At 42.0% G+C, this 22768-nt stretch overlaps 1 protein-coding gene across 4 annotated transcripts in view; it reads left to right on the top strand.

Annotated features, from left to right (window-relative positions):
* LOC134609276 (protein HEG-like) overlaps positions 1 to 22768 on the top strand; it is a 385710-nt gene that overhangs the window by 235594 nt on the left and 127348 nt on the right. For all 4 annotated transcript variants that reach the window (XM_063452931.1, XM_063452928.1, XM_063452927.1 and 1 more), the window contains one exon: positions 5413 to 5561. In XM_063452931.1, the coding sequence (XP_063309001.1) occupies positions 5413 to 5561 (149 nt within the window). The remainder of the gene's footprint in view (positions 1 to 5412; positions 5562 to 22768) is intronic.

Below are 22768 nucleotides of genomic sequence, written 5' to 3'. Positions count from 1 at the left end.
TTTCTAGTTTTGTCTTGGGGGCTTGGGGGATTCCAGTTCACCTTGGGGTTTGGCCGGATGTGGCCTTGTTATCTCGAGGGGATGGGGGCGCTTGCTGGAGGTCAGATGAGGCCTATGTTAATGGTGCACTGAGGAGGACTCCGGCTGGAGTTGAAACGCGGTTGCTGCTAGACCAATGTATTGTATCTGGGACTTTTTCTTATTTACTCTGCGGTGTTTTATTTAGGCTTTGTGCTTCGTATATTTTACTATTTATACACTGCGTATTGTCCCTGTTTTAGTTGTTTATTTGTTCAATACATTTTGGATTCTGCACTTTGTATCCTGTGCTGCTCTCCTCAAGGATATCGTTTTAGCACCCTCCTGCATATTATACAGAGCCTGGGATGGCTTTAAATCCTGTGAGCTTTACTCTACATGAGGAGTCTATCATTATATATATATACATTTTCCACTATGTTGTGTTATTTGTGTTTTTTAGATTGATCACGAATTGTCATTTCATTTACTGGTGCAGTATTTATTCTATGTTAGTCTAGCACTGCGAGAAGTGGTGGAACAGGCCATGGCTGGTTGTGGTGGTGTGGGTATGTCCTTGCCAATTGAGTTTGAGGTTACGTTTAAGTATATGGAATGAGATGAACAAGTTTTTAAGGTCTCAAACCTCCCCTGCTCCAAAGGTTAAACTTTAGGTTGCCTGAGGTCTCGTGCCCATCGAGCGTGGATAAGGTCGGCTGATGGCGGGCATTGGAAAGATATGATTTTTATGACGAGGGGGGAGGTGAGAGGGATTGGTGATTTGGAACCACTGTATGTTTATTGGCAAGGACGGTTGGGTCACTGTATAACACTATGTGTGGAGTTATATATGTATATATGTTAATTTATGCTTATTTATGTCTAACGTTTTGGTTACAGAAAAGAAGAGATTGAATAAATAAAGTTATGGATGTGTTATGCAGTAATTTAGTTTGTGATAATAAATGCTGTGGCCTGTTTCATCCATACTAAGTGGTCTGTCGTTACAGGGGGGTTGAATGGGGTTAGATCTTGTTCTAGGCTGCATCGCGATTCCCCACTACGTACATACATGTCTCATTACCACCTCGGTTTGCATATACTTGTCAGTCATCCCATTGTACAGCATTACGGAATTTGCTGGTGCTATATAAATAATAAAATAATAATAATCTGTCCGTGTTTTCCTCTCTCTAATATTTGGTGTTTTCCTATCTTAGGCTGATCTTGCCTCTCTTCTCCAATCCACGCCAACTTTATAAAGCTGTCTCTGCCCCCTGACTTCTCTGCCCCAAGGGGAAATTTATCAAACAGTTCTAAAACTTGATCTAAAGTACTAAAATTGGGACTGTAACCACGGAAACCAGGGAACCCCTGATACATTCCCTTCTTTTATATTTTTTCTCCATGTTTCAGAACATTTCGACAAATCTACCTCATTATCTTTGCCCATCCTCTCGCTCTTCCCATACCATAATCTGTCACCCTAACCCCACCAGCGTCTTTCTCCAATTCACCATTCTCTATTTCCCCTCCTAGCATTTTCAACTGTTTATTAAACTCCTCTGCTATCTGTGAAGGGAGTTTTATGGGGGGCTATGTGTGTGGTGGGAGATTTGTGCCTGAATATGTGAAGGACATAGTATGTATTTTGGTGGTTGTGTGTGTAAGCATGTGAGGGCTGCATGTGTGTATTAGGAGCGGTGTGAGTGTATGTGTGAGAGTGTATGTGTGTGCTATAGTAGCTATGTGGGTGTATCTGTTTGTACCTATGTGAGTGTATGTGTGCAAGTGTATATATGTTATTGGACCTGTGTGAGCGTGTATGTGTGCTATAGTAGCCATGTGAGTGTATGTGTGCTATAGTAGCTCTGTGAGTGTATGTGTGAGAGTGTATGTGTGTTATAGAAGCTCTGTGAGTCTGTGTGAGAGTGTATGTGTGTTATAGTAGCTCTGTGAGTGTTTATGTGTGCTATAGTAGCTCTGTGAGTGTGAGTGTATGTGTGCTATATTAGCTCTGTGAGTGTATGTGTGTTATAGCAGCTCTGTGAGTGTATGTGTGAGAGTGTATGTGTGCTATAGTAGCTCTGTAAGTGTATGTGTGAGAGTTTATGTGTGCTATAGCAGCTCTGTGAGTGAATGTGAGAGTGTATGTGTGTTATAGTAGCTCTGAGTGTATGATAGTGTATGTGTGCTATAGTAGCTCTGTGAGTGTATGTGTGCTATAGTAGCTCTGTGAGTGTATGTGTGCTGTATTAGCTCTGTGAGTGTGTGCGAGTGTACGTGTGCTATAGTAGCTCTGTGAATGTATGTGTGAGTGTATGTTAGCTATATTAGCACTGTTAGTGAATGTGAGAGTGTATGTGTGCTATAGTAGCTCTGTGAGTGTAAGTGTGAGTGTATGTGTGCTATAGTAGCTCTGTGAGTGTATGTGTGCTGTATTAGCTCTGTGAGTGTGTGCGAGTGTACGTGTGCTATAGTAGCTGTGTGAGTGTATGTTAGCTATATTAGCACTGTTAGTGAATGTGAGAGTGTATGTGTGCTATAGTAGCTCTGTGAGTGTATGTGTGAGAGTGTATGTGTGTTATAGAAGCTCTGTGAGTCTGTGTGAGAGTGTATGTGTGTTATAGTAGCTCTGTGAGTGTTTATGTGTGCTATAGTAGCTCTGTGAGTGTAAGTGTGAGTGTATGTGTGCTATATTAGCTCTGTGAGTGTATGTGTATTATAGCAGCTCTGTGAGTGTTTGTGTGAGAGTGAATGTGTGCTATAGTAGCTCTGTAAGTGTATGTGTGAGAGTTCTATAGCAGCTCTGTGAGTGAATGTGAGAGTGTATGTGTGCTATAGTAGCTCTGATTGTATGATAGTGTATGTGTGCTATAGTAGCTCTGTGAGCGTAAGTGTGAGTGTATGTGTGCTATAGTAGCTCTGTGAATGTGTGTGAGAGTGTATGTGTGAGTGTATGTGTGCTACAGCAGCTCTGTGAGTGTGTGTGAGAATGTATGTGTGTTATAGAAGCTCTGTGAGTCTGTGGGAGAGTGTATGTGTGTTATAGTAGCTCTGTGAGTGTGTGAGTGTATATGTGTGCTATAGTAGCTCTGAGTGTATGATAGTGTATGTGTGCTATAGTAGCTGTGTGAGTGTATGTGTGCTATAGTAGCTCTGTGAATGTGTGTGAGAGTGTATGTGTGAGTGTATGTGTGCTACAGCAGCTCTGTGAGTGTGTGTGAGAATGTATGTGTGTTATAGAAGCTCTGTGAGTCTGTGTGAGAGTGTATGTGTGTTATAGTAGCTCTGTGAGTGTGTGAGTGTTTATGTGTGCTATAGTAGCTCTGTGAGTGTAAGTGTGAGTGTATGTGTGCTATATTAGCTCTGTTAGTGTATGTGAGAGTGTATGTGTGTTATAGCAGGTCTGTGAGTGTATGTGTGAGAGTGTATGTGTGCTATAGTAGCTCTGTAAGTGTATGTGTGAGAGTTTATGTGTGCTATAGCAGCTCTGTGAGTGAATGTGAGAGTGTATGTGTGCTATAGTAGCTCTGAGTGTATGATAGTGTATGTGTGCTATAGTAGCTCTGTGAATGTGTGTGAGAGTGTATGTGTGAGTGTATGTGTGCTACAGCAGCTCTGTTAGTGTATGTGTGAGTTTATGTGTGCTATAGTAGCTCTGTGAGTGTAAGTGTGAGTGTATGTGTGCTATAGTAGCTCTGTGAGTGTATGTGTGCTGTATTAGCTCTGTGAGTGTGTGTGAGAGTGTACGTGTGCTATAGTAGCTCTGTGAATGTATGTGTGAGTGTATGTTAGCTATATTAGCACTGTTAGTGAATGTGAGAGTGTATGTGTGCTATAGTAGCTCTGTGAGTGTAAGTGTGAGTGTATGTGTGCTACAGTAGCTCTGTGAATGTGTGTGAGAGTGTATGTGTGAGTGTATGTGTGCTACAGCAGCTCTGTGAGTGTATGTGTGAGAGTTTATGTGTGCTATAGTAGCTCTTTGAGTGTATGTGTGCTGTATTATCTCTGTGAATGTATGTGTGAGTGTATGTGTGCTATAGTAGCTCTGTGAATGTATATGTGAGTGTATGTTAGCTATATTAGCACTGTTAGTGAATGTTAGAGAGTGTGTGCTATAGTAGCTCTGTGAATGTGTGTGTGTCACGATACGGGGAACCCAACACGCTAAGACACACACACACACAGAAAAGGTGCAGTACCGGACCTTAGAGTGGCCGGGCTAAGCACACACAGAATAGTCAGGAGACAAGCCGAGTAAGGGGAACCAGAAGACAGAATAACGAGAAACAAGCCGAGGTCAAAGGGTAGGAGAAAGTCACAAAGTCAGATTAACAAGCCAGAGAGTACGTAACCAGAAGCACAAGTTCAGTATCAATACTAGCGAGCAAAGACCTCAACAGGGCAGGGAGGAACAGGAAAGGTAAGTATTTAAACCAGAAGGTTAATTCTGATTGGATAATTTCCAATCAGAATTAACAATCACACATGGGAGATATCTAAACCTCCCACTGTGATTGAGGCACTGTGCCTTTAATGCCGGGTCAGGTGGCTGACCCCGGCGTGTAACAAATTGGGCGGTCTCCCAGCGTGCAGCGTCATGCATTCTGCCGCTGGGGGACTTGGAGGAAGACGCGGGCGGCATCCATGGCTGGGAGGATGCCGCCCGCCGAACACATGGCAGGAAGGGGACCGCGGACGGCTGGAGTATGAGTGCCGCGAGCGGACTGCAGCCTCCCCTCGCAGCCGCCCGCGGGATCCTGACAGTGTGAGAGTGTATTTGTGCTATAGTTGCTCTATGAATGTATGTGTGAGTGTATGTGTGCTATAGTAGCTCTGTGAATGTATGTGTGAGTGTATGTGTGCTATAGTTGCTCTGTGAGTGTATGTGAGAGTGTATGTGTGCTATAGTAGCTCTGTGAGTGTGTGTGAGAGTGTATGTGTGCTATAGTAGCTCTGTGAATGTATGTGTGAGTGTATGTGTGCTATAGTAGCTCTGTGAGTGTGTGTGAGAGTGTATGTGTGCTATAGTAGCTCTGTAAGTGTGTGTGAGAGTGTATGTGTGCTATAGTAGCTCTGTGAGTGTGTGTGAGAGTGTGCTATAGTAGCTCTATGAATGTAAGTGAGAGTGTTTGTGTGTGATAGAAGCTAAATGTGTGAGAGTAGCAGGGTAACTACTGCATGCTCAGTGGGCCGATAAGGTGGACATAGGGCCATCGATGGAAATTGCTGATAAGGGTCGCTGCAGACCTTTGTGCCTGGGCCACCCGATGGACTTTTTGAATTGGATTCCTCATTGCTTCTTAACCAGTTTTAGTTCGGCCACTGTGTTTGAGTGTTTATTTGTATGTACACCGATATAGGATTAACTCTATCTCTTGTCTCTTGCAGCCTGCAGGGTGGACATATGGTGGTCCTGCATTATTTTTCCACACTGTTTCCCGTAACTGAGCAAATTCTGCAGGACGCTCTGACACAGTCTGCGACTCTATGCATGGAGGCAGATTACAGCTGTGTACTCAGCACAGACTCTTATCAGGGTAAGGCTGGGGCAATTACATTGTGGCAAAAGGGTAAGATATGAAATCTGCAGCAATAACCATAAACCATAACACCGCTTTGACTGTTTCAGGATAGTGTAACAGTGTACTGGTACAATTCTGGGCTTTTCATAGGCAGCTGTGTGAGACAAGGGAATAAGCACGAGGAACAAACCACTAACCTCTCATATCCAGAGAGTTCTTCCAGAAATACTGGATTCCTTGTAAAAAGTAGGAAAATGGTGGAGTTTGGGCGAAGCTCCAGATCTTTCACCAAGGAGCAGTAGGTCATCCTTACCTATTGTGGGAATAATTAGGGGTGTTGATGGAGCAATGTGGCCAGATTTACGTCAGGAAAGATTAAACGCCTGCTCCAAGGAGGGTCAGGAGTATGTACTCACACTCAGCCAAACAATGAGCTTCCTGTAGACAGATGCTAGATTTTAGTCTCAGAAGTTGGGAAAATGTATTCCACTTGAGAGGGTATGTCTTCAAGCTTCAAAAGTGGAAGTCCTGATTTCCTTGGTGTCATATGAAAGGTTTAATATGCTTATTAAGGGCCTTGGAGTCCCAGTGTGTTAATAGCACTGGCAACATTTGGAAGTAGAATAACCCGAGGAATAGCACAGTATAGAGAAGACAATAGACAGGTTGTCCCTGAGGATGACTGAGCCCTGGTTAGTGTGGATGTGGTACTGACTTAACAGGTAGGTCATCAGGGTTAGGCGTGATGTATGTTTTTATGTATTTTAATTGTCATTGAAAGCCCAATGAAAGTGGAAGGTGTTTTCCACCCTCTCCTGGCCTCGATGTAGATTCCTATTTAATAGTGGATATTTCGTAGTGGTCCTCATTTTACAACCTACCTGTTTTACGACAGCTCACACTTACGACCAGCTCTCTAGTGTGGGGGTAAGTGTGAGCCCTCGTGGGGATTAGAGGGATTCCCTGCTCTGCTGCGTTTGTCTATGTTCGGGAAATTTCCCCAAACATAGACAAGCGCACCAGAGCAGGGAATCCCTTAACTCCTCACTTACCAACCAATTAGTTCTACGGCCGGCTTGTAAGAATGGAACCCGGTTGGTAAGTGAGGAGTACATGTATTAGTAGAGTAAGAAAAAAGAGGGAGAAGAGTCAGCGCTAAGCTGCCACAGAGAAATATATAAAGCTTAATAAACGGCTACACACTTTAACATAGAAGGAGAGTTCCCTCTAATCCCCTAATAGTAAATAGAATACAAAAGTAGCACAAAACAGAAAAAAAGGGTGCGCCTAAAAACAATAAAATAATATAATAATAAAATAATAAATATGAGTCCAGAAAACTTTACGTAAGTCCAAAATGGTACAATCCTCTCGAATGTGGAAGGCACTTGAAAATGGAGTAGGTCTTTACGGATATGTGCTTGTAGTTCAGAAGAACATATAAGAAAGAAAGGGGAAAACAGGACTCCAATGGTACAGTATGTAAATGATACACACTAATAGGATAATGGAAATAAGTATTACTCACACTTTTCAGAGCTAAAATCCAGCTCTGATATTGAATGCGTGAAGTGGAATAATCCCCACTGAAGTATGTGTGAAGTGGCGCTGGTTGGCAGGTATGTCGGGTGAGTCAGAAGTCCAACGTTGGTACAATCCAGCCGAAAATTGTAAAAGAAAAAATATATATAGTGCTCTCTGTTTTGTAGATAAAACAATAATAAGAGATAAAAATGTACTCACGTTATATAGAGCAGGCTATACTGCTCGATGTAAGTGTATGGGTGGTATAATCCCCACCTATGGATTCTTTATGCTTCTTTCTTAAAGCGGCACTGTCATGCCGAACTTACCTTAATCTCTTCCTCTTCTCCCCCTCTCTCGGGATCTGTTCTTCTTTTCTTCCTGTCTTCTTTAGTTTTCTTTAAAATCATAAGACAAAGTAGGGACTCTTTGTCTTATGGAGGATTTCTCCGCTTGACCAGCTCAGACCAGCGGAGGAGCAAAGTGTGCTTCATTTCCGCTGGTCAGAGCAATTTTCCCATGATCCCTAGCTTTCCTCCCTGTTCCCACAATGCTTCCTGTCAGTATTGCCGAACGTCCTGTCACTTAGACAGAACGCCAGCAAAACTGCCGAATTGCATCCTAACAGAATGAGTACTGTTTCTCCATTGGTGTTAGGATGCAATTCGGTACTTTGATCGTATCGGAATTTCATTCTAATGAATGAAACTCCGATCCTATTCATTGCCGCGGCTGCATCTTGCAGCCGCTTAGTAGATAACTCCCTAATTCCCACGGTATCAGGGAGCTATCTACTAAAAGGCTGAAAGACCTAAATTGGTCTTTCAGCCAACTTTACTAATACTAAGTAAAGATTACTTAGTATTAGTAAATAATATGCCCCTAACCTAATAAACACCCCCCCCCCCCTGTGCGGGGGTTAAAGATGGGGGGGACCTACTGTCCTCCACCCTGGCCCCCACCCCTGCGCGGTGGGTGGGGGCCCTAATAAACCAATAAGGGGGGGACCTACTGTCCTCCCCCCCTGGCCCCCACCCCTGCGCGGTGGGTGGGGGCCCTAATAAAACAATAAGGGGGGGACCTATTGTCCTCCCCCCCCTGGCCCCCACCCCTGCACGGTGGGTGGGGGCCCTAATAAAACAATAAGGGGGGGGACCTATTGTCCTCCCCCCCGGCCCCCACCCCTGCGCGGTGGGTGGGGGCCCTATTAAAACAATAAGGGGGGACCTACTGTCCTCCCCCCTGGCCCCGACCCCTGAGCGGTGGGTGGGGGCCCTAATAAAACAATAAGGGGGGGGACCTACTGTCCTCCCCCCTGGCCCCCATCCCTGAGCGGTGGGTGGGGGCCCTAATAAAATAATAAGTGGGGGGGACCTACTGTCCTCCCCCCCCGCCCCCACCCCTGCGCGGTGGGTGGGGGCCCTAATAAAACAATAGGGGGGGGACCTACTGTCCTCCCCCCCGGCCCCCACCCCTGAGCGGTGGGTGGGGGCCCTAATAAAATAATAAGGGGGGGACCTACTGTCCTCCCCCCGGCCCCCACCCCTGAGCGGTGGGTGGGGGCCCTAATAAAACAATAAGGGGGGGGACCTACTGTCCTCCCCCCCTGGCCCCCACCCCTGAGCGGTGGGTGGGGGCCCTAATAAAACAATAAGGGGGGACCTACTGTCCTCCCCCCCTGGCCCCCACCCCTGCGCGGTGGGTGGGGGCCCTAAATGAACCCCCCCTTATCAAGGTGACTAGGGATCCCAAGCCCCTAGTCACCCCCCCCACCCAAAACATTCTATCCCCTACCTACCCCCCTCACCCTAAAAATAGTGAGGGGGAATAAAATAACTAACCTGTAAAAAAAAAATGAAACTTACCATTTGACGTCTTCTTTTTTCTAAATTCTCTTTCTTCAGCCCCCCAAAAGGCCAAATAAAAATCCATCATACCCGTCGCACTTTAAAAAACAAAAACAAAAACGAGCGCAAACAAAAATTAATCCATGTTCACCCATGGAGGGCACGCCGCGTACTGAGCTCCGCAGGGCGGGTCAATATAACCCTTTCAATGCTGGCTAGACCTCCTAGGTAATTAAGACCTATTCTCATGTAATTTTAAATAAAATAACATTTAAACCAGCTCATTAGTCATTTCCTGGAACCATCCAATAAGAGTAATCTACCATATTCTATAAACAGAATCTTAACTTGCCTAAACAGATATTTTACCTTATTTTAGGGCAAATCAATACACCTGGATAAATATCACTATATGCTAACATGTGATATGTCACATTAATATATATAATTATTCCTTTCTATCTGCAGAATAGAATATTATAACTATATATTCTTTAGTAACTAAGATATCTAAATATCGAAATTGGATCGTGATTTATCCAGTCATTTATCATGCTCTTAGAAAATTTTAATTAATTTAGATTAATTAAATGAAACCAGTATAATTACCAGTTGAGTAGATATTTTCAGAAGATTAGTAGGTAGTCTCAGGAACTGAATGGATGTGTGATTGGTGTGCAAGAAATTCTGAGTGCCCTAGAGTGGATATCTGTCATGGATTTCTCTGCATTGCCCCCGACTGCTCACCTCTTTGCTTCTTTGCTTCCTTTGCATCCCTCTGCATTACTCTGCATACCTCTCTCTTCCCTTTGTCTTAACTTTTAAAGGGAAAAATTCACTAGGTGATAGACCAATAGAAAATTGGAGGTGTGGTTACCTTCCAGATAGCAATGTAAGTATTTGGTCTATAGAGGGCAGTCTCGTCCCACTAAACATACCTATCCAGGAAAGAGTTAACTTTTCCTGGTGGCTATTTTGACGTCATTTAGCTTATCTTTATGGTTATTTATAATTTAAGTTTTCTGTCAGTTCAAAGAGTTTCTTTGGGCTTTCTTCAGACAATTCTGCTATAATTCCTAATATGACAGTTAGAACTAAATATGACCCCTAAACTTACAATGGGACGTTATACAATATCGAAAGTAAAATTAAATTATTTAATCTTCTCTTTCACAAATGTCTGGGTTTAGAATTAATTATATTCCATTAGCATTTAGACAGTCTGTCCATCCCCCGTTCTCATTTCTTATCAACAGGTTTGTATATACTAAGCATTCCTTAGCTTCTGGCAAAGTGGTCAGTTTTACAGAAGGGATAGAAATCTTGTGTCTTTTGTTAACTTGAAATCCAAAATGGAGTCTGCTCTGTTCAGAGTGACTCTGACAATATACACTTTCATTTCTATCATAGCACAAAATGTCTGCCGATATAAATACCCTGACAGAATATGTGGTGCCAAAATAGTTCCTTTATTACAATATATGTGTATATAAAAAGAGTATCTAAACGCGTTTCGCCTGAAAAGGCTTCTTCAAGTAGATAATAAAAAGAAAGACATGACCTGACATACATGAATTTATATAGAGTACAATAATATTTGAATTTCCCGCCATAGTGACGTCATAGTGATCTCATTAACATAGTGCATATAATAAAAAGTAGTTACAAAGTAATAGAAAATAGTGTAAAATACTAAGTAGATGCGGCCATTTTCGCCGCAAAATGAAGCTTATAAGTATGTTGAAAACGAAATAAAAGAGTCACGTGACGCGCAACTAGAATAATTCCGCGTCACGTGACAATCGGTGAAACGCATGCGTTCCGTATTAATGGAAAGCATGTAAAGTTCTCATTAATGACGCCCGAAAAGAGGGTAGGGTTAAAAAATCGTCATCTCCTACAGAGGAGTGACGAAAACGAAAATAATTAGATTGTCTGCCTGCTGAATGCAGGCAGACACTGAAATAGTGGGAAAAAGCATAAGTTCAAAGCCCAGAAAGGGCATATACATAAAAAATATAAAAAATGACAGATATAAGTTATAAAGATACATACAATGCAGGTGGTAGAATACATAATCAAGACTTATAAATTAAAAAGCAGTATATGTTATATATAATGAGATAATGAGAAGAGTCCAAAAGAGAAAGGCAAGAACGACAATAAATCAGACTAATGAGAAAGAATTGGGTATTTTCAATCTATCCCAAAAAGCACTTACATCCACCCAAATCTCAGTCCTACAAAAAGGGCTCAAATTTGCTCCTACGAACCCATTCAAACCATTCCAAGCATTCATTGACGTCAATAAATGTGTCAGGAAAGCCACCCTTAAAAGGTTTTTTGCTTGTAAAAATACAGAAACACTCACTTCCCAATCTCCGGTTATCCCACAATTAGGATCTCCTAATATAATATCTACTCCATTAAAGAAAAAAATCTACTTTCTTTCCTTCAAGTTTCAAATCAGGTCCTTTAGAAGTTTTTGAAAAGCTAGTCACAAAAGATTTAGAAAAACTTCAGAGAAAAAAATTTGATCATGATAACCTCACAAAATTCGAGCGAGAAGCATCACAACAACTGCAGAAAGACGAAAATATTGTCATCAAACCTGCTGACAAAGGGGGAGGTATAGTAATATTAACTAAGGGCATGTATATAGGAGAGGCTGTGAGACAACTCAGTGAAATCAATGTTTATGAAAAACACAAGACCCCACCTCTAAAATTCAACAAGTTTTAACTTCATTTTTAATTAGTGGTCGGGAACAAAACATTTTAAGTAAACAAGAATTAGATTTTTTTAAACGTGTCCCACCCTATAATTCCTGTTATTATTTTTTTACCTAAGATTCATAAAAATGTTACTAATCCTCCAGGTAGGCCCATTGTGTCAGGGATTAATACCATTTTATCCAATCTATCAGAATATTTGGATATTCTCCTACAGCCCTCAGTAAAATGTATGAAGTCATATTTAAAAGACTCTATGACTCTACTCCGGTTTTTAAACAATTTTATTTGGAAGAAAACGTACCTTTTAGTTACGTGTGATGTACAATATCTGTACACTATTATTCCTCACGACAAAGGGTGTGCAGCAGTTGAAAATATTTTAAGAGCTGAAAATAATATTCCAGACCACCAAATAGATTTTATTATCCAAGGTATTAGAATCATTTTAAATAATAATTATTTTTGTTTTTTGGATTTGTTATATTTGCAGAAACAAGGTACTAATATGGGGACCAGGTTTGCCCCCAGTTATGCCAACCTATTTATGGCAGATTGGGAATCCACTGCCATACTGGGGGGGCATGACTGGCAGGCAAACCTGGTCACATATTTTAGATATATAGATGATCTGTTTTTTATTTGGGAAGGTTCTGAAGATTCCCTCAACCAGTTCCTACAGCACTTAATAAAAATGATAGAGGTATTTTTTTAACTTGGGAGTATAGCAATTCTTTTATCCACTTTTTAGATTTAGAAATTTTTATCAAGAACGACATTATCAATACGGAAACTTTAAAAAAAAAAAAGTCTGTACCAATAATGTTATTGATGTTTCTAGTTGTTATCATAAACCTTGGCTTCATGGCATACCAAAAAGCCAGTTTCTACGTCTCCGGAGAAACTGCTCCCTTACCCAAGATTTTGAAGAACAATCCCAACTACCCTAAGAGTGATCTAGATCTCACATTAAAAAACATTAGTGAAAGAAATAGATCAGAATTATTAGAATATAAAAGTAAAAAAGCGCTCCTCTATTGCCAATTATTTTCGACTTCAATAACAAAAGTAATGGTATGAAGAAGATTATAAATAAACATTGGCATATATTGAAACAGGATGAGACTCTAGCTGGAATTATCCCTGACAAACCAAATGTTATATTTAGAGGGGCACCAAGCTTTAACTCTATCCTTACAAGTAATTATACTAAACAAAAACATAATAATCCTTCTCCTAATCTTCCCACTTTTTTATCTAAACCTAGTGTTTTTTTTAAATGCAATCGGTGTATAGTATGTAAACGTACGAGTGATATTATTAAGTACAAAAGTACCTCTTTTAAATCATCATCTACACAAAAAACATATCAGATTAAACATTTTATTCATTGTAACACAAGAAATGTCATTTATTTATTGGAATGTCCATGTGGGTTACAATATGTTGATATGACTACCAGAGAGTTAAAAACTAGATTGGCTGAACATTGCCGTAATATTTTAAAAGGTTATGAGAATCACTCAGTGTCCAAGCATTTCCTTAAGCATGGAAAGAATCCAAAATATCTCAAATGCATCGGTATAGATATCTGTAATGTTCCATGGAGAGGAGGAGACATCAAAAAAGTTTTGGGTAAAAAAGAAATGGAATGGGCTTACAATCTAAAAACCCTTAGCCCTAGAGGTCTTAATATAGACTTCGATCTTTTAAATTTTTTATAATAAATAAAGTATTAAATAAATCTTTTAACATAATTATATATGTATTTTTTATTAATAATAATTTTTTGTACTTTTAGCATATTTATTAAGTTTTTTTAATGCTTCCTATTATAGTGCTTATATGCTTAACATCACTTGTTATTTCATTGTATACAACATATTCTGTTTTTTAATTTATAAGTCTTGATTATGTACTCCACTATTTTTACTGTGAATATTTCTGTTTCTAGATAATATCACTTGTTATCTCATTATATATAACATATACTGCTTTTTAATTTGTAACGGATCGCCTGGCACCCCGACTGGGTACCTCCGTTAATGGATGCTCCTAGCGCTTCCTGAGGATTCCAAGCACTCTGGCAGACACCACAATCACCGAACCGATGCAGCATATGAATCTTCTCAAGCATAGGAATGCTGTAGACCGGTTTAGACAGGTTTTACATAGGCCTCTATCCTGGAGACAAAGAGGAAAGTAATCCAATTATCCAGGGCTAGAAGCAGACTCCATTAACCACATGGTTACAGAAAGACATAAAACACTTTAAAATACAGAAAGTCACCTTTTACACATAACACACAGACATTTCACGTATCCCCAGATAGCTGGGATCTGAGCGCACAAAACTATAGAATAGCGCGCAGATCCTATTCACACAGTTCAATTGCCATGGAGCTAAAGTCTTTCCCATAGTCTTTCATTATATGAATAGGCTCCATGGCATAGCTATCTGGGTTAACACATTCACAAAAAGTCTGGTCCATAGTCCAAAGGCAAGAGGCGGGCAAGCAGCCCCCTCCAAGGACACGTGGCGAGGTCGGTTTCGCCACACTTCTCCCCTTTACCCCCCAGACTAACAGGGTATCTGACCTCCTGCCGGTCAGTGCCCTGGTTAGTCCAGCAACCCACCCACAAAACAGAAACAGCAGTACAGCCCACCCACAATAACTGGTTACTACACCTGGGTAGAGGAGAACTTTGTCCAGGTCCAGGTGTCTCACCACGGCTGCGTGGGGGACTGGTAGTCTGCCTTGGTGGGTTGCTGAGTGGGCAGAGACCAGCGGTACTCTGCCCTGGTGGCCAGTACTACCGCGGAAGTAGCCTGGTTGGAGCCTGGTTGTGGGAGGGAGAGACCGACTGTCTCCCCTCTGGCTACACTGCTCTGTGGCTGGGGGAAAGGACCGACCGTCCCTACCCCTTGGGCTGTAAGTGCAGAGACTACGGTCCCATCTGCACAGTTGCGGGGCTCAACATCTCCTCTTGGTGGGTTAGGCTGCCGCTGGAGAGAGGGTGTAACAAGCTCCTCTCTCTGGACTGTCAACTGCTGCTGGGGACAGGGGTTAACAGGCTCCTCTCCCTGACACTCTCTCTGCTGGTGGAGAGGGGGACCAGCTGTCTCCCCTTTCATTATTTTGTCCTGCTGCTGGGGTGTGAGACTGACGGTCTCTGCTCCCTGCAGGACACACTGCCGCTGGGGAGGAAGGACGACACCTTCAGCTCCCTGGGGTACACACTGTCGCTGGGGAGGAAGGATTGCATCCTCAGCTCCCTGGGGTACATACTGCTGCCGGGGAGGAAGGATTGCACCCTCAGCTCCCTGGGGTACACGCTGCCGCTGGGGAGGAAGGACGGCACCTTCAGCTCCCTGTAACGTACACTGCCGCTGGGGATCTGGGCCGATTGTCCAGCATCCCTGTAGGGCCGGTAGAGAGACCTCGGTCCCATCTCCACCTGCCTACTGGGGGCCTTTCCAGTACCACTCTATGCAGTCCTCTACTTTGGGTTTCTCTGGTTTGTGTTGCAGGAGGATACCGGCTACCTCATCTCCTTGACCATGTCTCACCATTAACAGTATGAATTTGTGCTCGAGATCACGTGACCTCTGGTTCTCTTTAAGCAGTTGCTGCGCAGCTGCATCAATAATCTCCTCCGGGGGATTCGGGCCATATTTGGCTACTCTCCTCAGTAACTCAGTAGCAAAATCTACGCCTTCATATCGATAGAACATGACTGCTGGTGGGGACGCTGTTCGGAGACAAGCGTTGCCCTCAATATGCTCTCATACGATACCAATACGGGTGTCTCCAAGGTGCTTGCTCCTCACACTAGGACGCCATCCCACCGCTTGCCACCAATGTAACGGATCGCCTGGCACCCCGACTGGGTACCTCCGTTAATGGATGCTCCTAGCGCTTCCTGAGGACTCCAAGCACTCTGGCAGACACCACAATCACCGAACCGATGCAGCATATGAATCTTCTCAATCATAGGAATGCTGTAGACCGTTGAATAGGAACCATACGAATAGGCTTACACTCCTAGCAGTCAACTGGAACAGTATGCAATAAATCCTTCCCCCAATAATGAGACGACACTTCACTTTGAGGGTAAAACAGGAACTCTCGACTGGCACATCCAGCCTGGCTTTTATTACAAGAGTACACATACAGGCCACACCCAGGGGGAGGCATAAAATAACCAATGACATAGATGTTACCTCCCACACATCCCCTCCCCTTAGTGTGACACATAATCCCATTATTCATACAGTTTAAAATATACTTTTTACACAATATTTATAACTTCAAAACCATACATCACATTCACACAAAATTACATATCCACAACCAATCCATTCAGGGCAACAACATATTAAAAAATGGCATGGATCAGACCAGGGGTTCAAAAGTTACTAAAAGTATCTTTTGTCCCTTACTAGCCGCATGGCAAACCGGTTTAGACAGGTTTTACATAGGCCTCTATCCTGGAGACAAAGAGGAAAGTAATCCAATTATCCAGGGCTAGAAGCAGACTCCATTAACCACATGGTTACAGAAAGACATAAAACACTTTAAAATACAGAAAGTCACCTTTTACACATAACACACAGACATTTCACATATCCCCAGATAGCTGGGATCTGAGCGCACAAAACTACCGAATAGCGCGCAGATCCTATTCACACAGTTCAATTGCCATGGAGCTAAAGTCTTTCCCATAGTCTTTCATTATATGAATAGGCTCCATGGCATAGCTATCTGGGTTAACACATTCACAAGCAGCCCCCTCCATGGACACGTGGCGAGGTCGGTTTCGCCACATAATTTATAAGTCTGGATTATGTATTCTACCACGTGCATTGTATGTATCTTTATAACTTATATCTGTCATTTTTTATATTTTTTATGTATATGCCCTTTCTGGGCTTTGAACTTATGCTTTTCCCACTATTTCAGTGTCTGCCTGCATTCAGAAGGCAGACAATCTAATTATTTTCGTTTTCGTCACTCCTCTGTAGGAGATGACGATTTTTTAACCCTACCCTCTTTTCGGGCGTCATTAATGAGAACTTTACATGCGTTCCATTAATACAGAACGTATGCGTTTCACCGATTGTCACGTGACGCGGAAGTATTCTAGTTGCGCGTCACGTGACTCTCTTTTATTTAATTTTAAACATACTTATAAGCTTCGTTTTGCGGCGAAAATGGCCGCGTCTTGTTAGTATTTTACACTATTTTCTATTACTTTGTCTGTAACTACTTTTTATTATATGCACTATGTTAATGAGATCACTATGACGTCACTATGGCGGGAAATTCAAATATTATTGTACTCTATATAAATTCATGTATGTCAGGTCATGTCTTTCTTTTTATTATCTACATGAAGAAGCCTTTTCAGGCGAAACGCGTTTAGATACTATTTTTATATACACATATATTGTAATAAAGGAACTATTTTGGCACCACATATTCTGTCAGGGTACTTATATCGGCAGACATTTTGTGCTATGATAGAAATGAAAGTGTATATTGCCTAAATCATTCTGAACAGAGCAGACTCCATTTTGGATTTCAAGTTAACAAAAGACACAAGATTTCTATCCCTTCTGTAAAACTAACCACTTTGCCAGAAGCTAAGGAATGCTTAGTATATACAAACCTGTTGAAAAGAAATGAGAACGGGGGATGGACAGACTGTCTAAATGCTAATGGAATATAATTAATCCTAAACCCAGACATTTGTGACAGAGAAGATTAAATAATGTAATTTTACTTTCGATATTGTATAACGTCCCATTGTAAGTTTAGGGGTCATATTTAGTTCTAACTGTCATATTAGGAATTATAGCAGAATTGTCTGAAGAAAGCCCAAAGAAACTCTTTGAACTGACAGAAAACTTAAATTATAAATAACCATAAAGATAAGCTAAATGACGTCAAAATAGCCACCAGGAAAAGTTAACTCTTTCCTGGATAGGTATGTTTAGTGGGACGAGACTGCCCTCTATAGACCAAATACTTACATTGCTATCTGGAAGGTAACCACACCTCCAGTTTTCTATTGGTCTATCACCTAGTGAATTTTTCCCTTTAAAAGTTAAGACAAAGGGAAGAGAGAGGTATGCAGAGTAATGCAGAGGGATGCAAAGGAAGCAAAGAAGCAAAGAGGTGAGCAGTCGGGGGCAATGCAGAGAAATCCATGACAGATATCCACTCCAGGGCACTCAGAATTTCTTACACACCATCACTCATCCATTCAGTTCCTGAGACTACCTACTAATCTTCTGAAAATATCTACTCAACTGGTAATTATACTGGTTTCATTTAATTAATCTAAATTAATTAAAATTTTCTAAGAGCATGATAAATGACTGGATAAATCACGATCCAATTTCGATATTTAGATATCTTAGTTACTAAAGAATATATAGTTATAATATTCTATTCTGCAGATAGAAAGGAATAATTATATATATTAATGTGACATATCACATGTTAGCATATCGTGATATTTATCCAGGTGTATTGATTTGCCCTAAAATAAGGTAAAATATCTGTTTAGGCAAGTTAAGATTCTGTTTATAGAATATGGTAGATTACTCTTATTGGATGGTTCCAGGAAATGACTAATGAGCTGGTTTAAATGTTATTTTATTTAAAATTACATGAGAATAGGTCTTAATTACCTAGGAGGTCTAGCCAGCATTGAAAGGGTTATTCTAACTGTCAGCTAAAGTTTTATGGCCTTAAGCTGCAAGCTCTGTGTGTGTAAGTTTCACTTTCGTCTTTCTGTGAAGCCCATCATAAATCATTGTCTTGACAATTGCTATGTTAACCATTGGATTGTGTATTGCCATTGTATTGCATACCATGTTATACTGAATATTCATTGACTATTATCACGCATGTTACATATTATTATTATTTCATTTGTCACAATAAATTGTATCTATTTCTATAACAAATTGTGATTTTATTTATATGGAATACATTTCACTTACACGATAACGATCTTTGGGATCTGAGAATTGAAATAGTGGCCAATTCTCAACTGTTTACTATTATTATCCCATAAATATCCCCACAATTCTGACTGCCATATTCCTTTTTATTATATTTTATTATTTTACTTGTTTTAATATCTTTTTTTTTATGTACCTGACTACATTGATATTTAGAACTTAAGAAAGAAGCATAAAGAATCCATAGGTGGGGATTATACCACCCATATGCTTACATCGAGCAGTATAGCCTGCTCTATATATCGTGAGTACATTTTTATCTCTTATTATTGTTTTATCTACAAAACAGAGAGCACTATATATATTTTTTCTTTTACAATTTTCTGCTGGATTGTACCAACGTTGGACTTTTGACTCACCCGACATACCTGCCAACCAGCGCCACTTCACACATCCTTGAGTGGGAATTATTCCACTTCACGCATTCAATATCAGAGCTGCATTTTAGCTCTGAAAAGTCTGAGTAATACTTATTAGTGTATCATATACATACTGTACCATTGGAGTCCTGTTTTTCCCTTTCTTTCGTATATGTTCTTCTGAACTACAAGCACATATCCGTAAAGGCCTACTCCATTTTCAAGTGCCTTCCACATTCGAGAGGATTGTACCATTTTGGACTTAGGTAACGTTTTCTGGACTCATATTTATTATTTTATTATTATATTTTTTTATTGTATTTAGGCGCACCCTTTTTTTCTGTTTTGTGCTACTTTTGTATTCTAATTAGTAGAGTAAGGTTGGAATATCAGAGTGGGAAGCCTCATACCTCACTCCAGTACAGATGGTGCAAGACTGCATGAAGAATGACCAAAGAAGCCTTTCACACGTAAACCGTAGCAAAATGGCTGCACAAAAATCCTGTTTTAGACATTCTGGTGTGTTACGGTTGCCTCCAGGCTGGCTGGAAGTTGGACCGTAGAAAAGGATGCTCCTAGCGCTCACCAAAGGACCATCAGCACCGTAGACACCATAACTACTGCGTAGCCACCATAAGTACTGCAGACTCCACAAACCACCGCTGCTGGGCCGTCTGCTCTGCGCCCTGGACCTACGACCAGGCTCCAGGTTCCAGTAGGTGAACTCCTTCCTGTCATGTCTTAACTGCCGGCATTACCGTTACCCTGACACTTCCGGGTAGACGGAGCTTGGCCACACCCCCTTCTCTGACGCGGTCTCCCCACGCTACATAGGGAGACCGCGCCAGATTCAAAACGCTGGATTATTGAAAAGCTTTACCACGAATATCAAAACCGGCTAGCAAGAATCTTCTGAACCTTATGTGTATCGAACCCGGACTGGAAACTGTTGACCCACTCTCTCCTCACCTCGACCACGGATTGTAAAAGGACCTTCTCTTTCCTGCTAAAACCTCTCCCCTCCCCGGAGGAGAACTTAGGAAAACCTGGACTTCCACCATTGAAAAACTAAGTAATAATTTCAACCGTAATTGGATTCTGCCTGCTTGCAAGTCTGCTTACCTCTAACTCCAAACTAACTCTTACCTGCTGCAACTTACAAATCTTATTGCTTTGATTCCATGGACTGGCAAATTCCTTTCTGCTATACTGCATGCATATCAGAAGCTGCTTACTCCGTTTAACAATCCTCCACTTAATTAAAGATACAGTACCTGTGTTATTCTCTACTATCCTAGTCATTAATCTAAATCCTGAGATATCTGCAGTTGTGTTCCATTTAAATTCATGTAAGCATTACAGAATAATCCAGCCTTTGTAATGGATCCAGCAGATTTCAATTCTAAATTTACCGTATTGAATCAAAGAGTTGATACACTTGCCCAAGGCATGCAAGATATACAGGTTGCAAACAAACGGATTCTTACTTATGTAAGAGACTTACAAACACATACTCCTCATACTGTTATGCACTCGGCTAGCGACCCTGCTGTCTGTAATCCCGAAAGGTTTTCTGGAGATCGATCCAAATACAGGGAGTTTCTTAATTCCTGCAAATTATTGATTGCCTTAAAACCTAGATCTTATCCCACTGAAAGATCCAAGGTTTGTTCAGTTATCTATTTTCTAAGAGGTGAACCTATGGCCTGGGCCCATTCCTTTTTGGAGAACGATGACCCCATCTTAGACTCATTGGATGAATTTTTTGAAGCCATGTCTCTTCTTTATGAAGATCCCAATAAACAATCTACAGCGGATTTAACCATTAGAACCTTACATCAAAGAAATAGACCAGTCGAAGATTACATTGCTGAATTTAAAAGATGGGCTATAGAAACTCAATGGAATGACATAACCCTACGCAACCAGTTCCGAATGGGGTTATCAGAAACAGTAAAAGATGAACTCTCTAGAACTGAAGTCTGTGGCAAACCTAGCCACTTCTGAACTATATTCATTGCAGGTTGTCCGTGGGCTGAATGTATAACGTATTCCGTTGACTGTATGTGTATTGTACTGTGACCGTTCGCATGCTGACAGCCGTATGCCGCCAGCATACAAAGCATTCGTACGACGAAACACGGCTATCCTGGTCGTTCGCCGTACGAATGTGGACTCCCCAGGTGGACCACACATTCCCAGGTCGTGTGGCACCAATTAACCGATTGCAACATTGTTGCAATCGGTAATTAAGGGCTCTCCTAGGTGGCCGTCGATCCACTACCGACCATGCGGCGGTCGGCCATCTTGGATCCTTTGTCTCTGCAGCGGTGTTCGGTCGTCGAGAGCCTGGAACTGAAAACGGCTACTCAGTGATCCGAACACCGCTGGACTTCCAGAGCGTTCGGGAGTACCGCGTTCGGTACATTATGTGTCCCGTACTTATTCGGTACTTTTAAACTCACCTTGATGTTTAAATGTATTATGTGCGGCGTTCGGTCAAATCAGTTGGGATCGGAGCGGTATTCTCACAAAGTGTGCGCCCCGACCCCAGCTATCTACCGAACGTTCGGTTATTATAAAGTCGCCGAATATTTCGGGAATTATGTATTTTAATGTCAATTGTCGGTTTTGCTGCACGAGGGGATAATCCACTTAATCGTCCATTTTGGTGGGAGTATCCTTCTCGTGCAGCGATGCCTGTTGGGAAAGTCACAATGAATGTTGGGAGAAATCCCCTGGAATATCTGTATGGAAACCCCTTGCATGGGGAACTGCATAAATACGCTGCTTGTGAATAAACCGAGTTAGTTGACTCCCAAACTGTGTTTCGTCCGGTTATTGGGAGGATTGGGGATATTGCCTTGCTTTCTACTCTGACTGTGGATTTCCTGAAGATACCAACGGATATCGTGGACTAATATACTGCATTCCGTTACAATTGGTGGCAAGCGACGGGATCCGAACCTTACAGCCGAAAAGCAGCGTTCGTGTAAACTGGAACTACCGAACAAGGAAAGCAAGGGCAATTCGTATGGAGATTGATTATACCATACTGAAACGACAGACTTTAAAAGAACTATTGGAAGCCAGGGGTAAGATAGCCAGCAACAAATCTAAGGCTGTGCTGATCGCAGAACTGATGGAGGGAGACCAAGCCCGCAGCGCTACACCCCCACCAGCCATGGAAGAGACCCCATTCCAAAAAGAGCTACGAACCAGGTTGGCGTTCCTACCACAACCATTACCGCTGGAAATAATGACCGTGATGATATCGGATGTACAGGATTATCTGATGGCAACCAGCACACCAGCAACACCGCCTAGGGCAGAGTCTGTTACTGCCTCCACCTACGGACAGGTAAAACCCAAAGTCCCACATCACGCATTTAAAGCGTTTTGTGAAGAAAAGGACGAAATTGATGGGTATTTGCAGGATTTTGAGCGGCTGTGCGATTTGCACGATTTGGAACCCGCCACATGGGTGCCGCTGCTGGCAGGCAAATTATCGGGTAGGGCAGCTGAAGCCTACCGTGCTGTACCCCGAGAGGACAGCAAAGATTACCCTAAGGTAAAGAGGGCGATCTTAGAGAGATATGCTATTACCCCAGAGGCGTACCGGAGGAAATTCCGGGGCTTGCGCAAGCCTGAGAAAGATTCACATGCAGAATGGGCGCACAAGCTGGACCAAGCATCACTAGGCTGGATACAGGCCAGCAACGCT

This window comes from Pelobates fuscus, chromosome 4, assembly GCF_036172605.1.
Source record: "Pelobates fuscus isolate aPelFus1 chromosome 4, aPelFus1.pri, whole genome shotgun sequence".
Taxonomy (NCBI): Eukaryota; Metazoa; Chordata; class Amphibia; order Anura; family Pelobatidae; genus Pelobates; species Pelobates fuscus.
The sequence above is the reverse complement of the archived record's forward strand: the minus strand, read 5'-3'. Positions and strand labels throughout refer to the sequence as shown.